The sequence below is a fragment of the Epinephelus moara genome, chromosome 8 (assembly GCF_006386435.1).
Source record: "Epinephelus moara isolate mb chromosome 8, YSFRI_EMoa_1.0, whole genome shotgun sequence".
Classification (NCBI taxonomy): Eukaryota; Metazoa; Chordata; class Actinopteri; order Perciformes; family Serranidae; genus Epinephelus; species Epinephelus moara.
In genome coordinates, this window is record NC_065513.1 from 45239908 (window position 1) to 45243426 (window position 3519).

At 42.8% G+C, this 3519-nt stretch overlaps 1 protein-coding gene across 1 annotated transcript; it reads left to right on the forward strand.

Moving 5' to 3' along the window:
* The first annotated feature begins 2489 nt into the window (after positions 1-2489).
* ufc1 (ubiquitin-fold modifier conjugating enzyme 1) lies at positions 2490-3519 on the forward strand. The gene has a single exon (XM_050051672.1). It carries the CDS (start codon positions 2904-2906, stop codon positions 3417-3419), a length of 516 nt encoding a protein of 171 aa, XP_049907629.1. The 5' UTR covers positions 2490-2903; the 3' UTR covers positions 3420-3519.

Below are 3519 nucleotides of genomic sequence, written 5' to 3' on the forward strand. Positions count from 1 at the left end.
TTAGCAAGAATTTGCATGTATATGTTTACAGTACCGTTTACAGTCAAACATTTTGATGCACTGTAGGCTCAATTTTTGATAAATCAAAAATCTGAGAAACATAGTTTGTGTAGGACAGTCTGAAGATGCTCTGTAGCAAGTTTGGTGTCAATTGAGCAAAAATTGTGGGAGGAGACAGGTTTAACAAGTTTTACAGTTTTTGAAAAAAACAGAGTGATGAACTTCATAATTTTTAATAGGTTTAAATGTACAAAAGTTTCTTCAGTATTGGGGCTACAGTTTGATGAAAGTTGTGAAGTTGTAGCACGTATGGTTGATTTGTCATGAATTTTCAAAGTTTTGAACTTTAGACGCTTGCTGTAGCGCCACCATCAGGACTATTGGCTTGAGTTTACAGCTGAGGATATCTGGCATGAGACTGGACCTTTGTGCAAAGTTTGGTGAGTTTTCACCCATGGGAAGTACGATTTCCTCTGAAGAAGAAGAAGAAGAAGAAGAAGAAGAAGAAGAAGAAGAAGAAGAAGAATACCTAGGATTACAATAGTGTCCTGGCAGCTTAGCTGCCCGGACCCTAATTACTCCGTCATAATGAAAACAAACTGATGACCGCCCACAGGCTCAAATCCGACAAGAAGTCAGTGTTTCTGTCACTTCCTGTACGGACTGAAGGCTGCTGGGAACTGTATGACGTCACCACAGCTTGGCATCTCCGCCCTATGGCTCCGCTGGAAATAGGTTTTTGAGGGCAGTTCAAACACTTTATAAAGGAAGTAACAGCTCAATTAAGGTAACAAATGGTACAACGCCCAGGTTTAATATCAGTCGTGGAATCAGACAAGGATGCCCACTAAGTCCTTTTTTGTTTTTGCTGGTCACACAGGTCATGGCAACACATATTAAAAGAAGCAACTTTCAGGGTATAAAGGCTTTAGGTAGAGAATTCAAATTGGCTCAATTAGCGGATGATACAACAATTTTTCTGTCCAATCAAAATGAACTTGACACAGCTGTGTGGTGCATCAGAGAGTTTTCTGAGGTTTCTGGATTGACAATGAACCTTAATAAATCTGTGCTGTTTCCCCTTAAACACTGTGATCTGTTAGAATTGAGTGATATTCCCATTAAACAAACTGTGACATATCTGGGTGTAGTGCTTGACAAAAATGAGAACAGGCGCTCGGAGGTAAACTTTGAACCAATAACTCAACAAATACAAAGAAAATTCAATATGTGGTTAATGAGGGATCTATCCTCAAATGGTCGGACGCTGTTATCTAAAGCTGAAGGAATATCAAGATCTGTATATTTGTCGCTAGCACTAGAAATGCCTGCAGTAGTCTCTAAGAAACTAGATCAAATCTAGTTCAACTTTATCTGGAAGAAAATTTTGTGTAACGCCAAGAGGGATGGTGGCTTGGATGTGTTAACCTTTGAAACATTAAATCGCTCTTTTAAGATTAACTGGTTAATCAACTTATGCAGACAGAAGAACAACTTCTGGAACTCTTTTGCCACACATGTATTCAATTCATTAGGTGGAATACAGTTTATGTTGAAATGTAACTACAAAGTTGAAAAACTTCCTGCCAAACTTTCAAACTTTCACAAACAAGCTTTGCTGTCCTGGAAACTGATCTACAAACATAATTTCTCACCAACCAGGTATTATATTTGGAATAATGAAGACATCCTTTACAAAAACAAATCACTGTTTTATAAGGATTGGATGAAGCATGGAATTTTATTAGTTGACCAACTTATCAATGATCAAGGTTTTTTACTTTCTTATGAAGAATTTTTGTTAAAATTTCAGTTGCCAGTCACGTCGAAGAAATATGCTGTGATTTTTGATGCACTACCACAGGGTGTGCTGCAGCTTCTTAAAGGGACTGAAAGAAATGCTGCTGTTGCAGAAAATTGTAATTGTGATATTTTTGTGGGCAAAGTAGACATTACAAAAAAATCCTGCTCTAACACATATTTTAGAAGCTGCTTACAATCAAGGATTCTGCCTAGAGGTCAAATTTACTGGACTGCACAATTTGGAGAGGTTAACTGGCATAAAGCGTGGCTGGTTGGTGACAAATTCTGTCTTAATAATAAGGTGAAAGAAGTTTCGTTTAAAATTTTACATCAAATCTACCCTGCAAAGAAAACACTAGAAAGATTTAAACTGGACATTGAATATGTGTGTGATTTCTGTGGACTTGAAGATGAAACCATCTCTCACTTATTTTAGCAATGTACTTACAGTACAACTTTTTGGAAAGATGTTCAACATTTTGTGCAAGAGAAAACAGGAAGAACGATCAGTTTCCAGGAAAAACACATTTTTATTTATTTTGATGACCAAGACAAAGATTTATGTTTTTTCTGTCAGTTGATCTTGAGTTTGGGGAAATTTCACATCCATAAAAACAAATGGGTCAAATCTAAACCAAACATTGTACCCTTTCGACAAGAACTGCACCGTTATGCTACCACAAATAAGGACATTAGAAATAAGAACGCCGCAAAAACATACTCTATTATGGAGAAATTTTGTGGAAGTGATCTGTAAAGGCCTCTGGCTGTCTTTAGTTTTGCTGTTGTTGTTTTTTACCCTTGCTTTGTGTGTATCTCTGCACCCCATGTATGCTTGTAAGTATCTATGAGTATATCTCTGTATGTAAGGTTTTGTGTGTCGCACAAAAAAAAAAAAAAAGTCTCCGCCCCCTGCAGCAGCCGCCTGGGCTCGTGCACTGTCAGTTCGTCTCAGCGTGTTCACATGAGGAGGGTTTTGTTCTGAAAATCCCGTACAGGAAGCAGTTCCGCTACGTGACAGACCGGAAGTCCACGTCAGTGCTCAGACCAGCTCAGACAGTGAACCGGGACCGGAGCCGCTTCTTTCTGGAGTCGACCAAATGGCGGACGAGGCCACGCGCAGAGCCGTGTCACAGATCCCGCTGCTGAAGACGCACGCGGGGCCGCGGGACCGCGCGCTGTGGCCGCAGCGGCTGAAGGAGGAGTACCAGGCTCTGATCCAGTTCGTGGAGCAGAACAAGGCGGCGGACAACGACTGGTTCCGCCTCGAGAGCAACGCAGACGGCACGCGCTGGACCGGTACGTGCTGGTTCATCCACGAGCTACTGCGCTACGAGTTCCGGCTGGAGTTCGACATTCCGGTGACGTATCCGGACACCGCGCCCGAGGTGGCGGTACCGGAGCTGGACGGCAAGACCGCCAAGATGTACCGCGGCGGGAAGATCTGCTTGACCGAACACTTCGCGCCGCTGTGGGCGCGCAACGCGCCGCGCTTCGGCCTGGCGCACCTGATGGCGCTGGGACTCGGACCTTGGCTGGCCGTGGAGATACCGGACCTGATCAGCAAGGGACACGTGGTCCACAAGGAGGGGCAGCGCGAGGCGGCTGCGGAGTGACGTCTTCGGACGAACCCGGACATTGACTGAAAACTGTTTGATACAGGGTGACGTCACGTTACGTAAAATGATAAATAAATGAATGAGGTTTGGTTGAGAG

Coding starts and splice junctions, on each gene's coding strand:
- ufc1 (XM_050051672.1), top strand. CDS start 2,904: ATGGCGGACGAGGCCACGCGCAGAGCCGTGTCACAGATCCCGCTGCTG.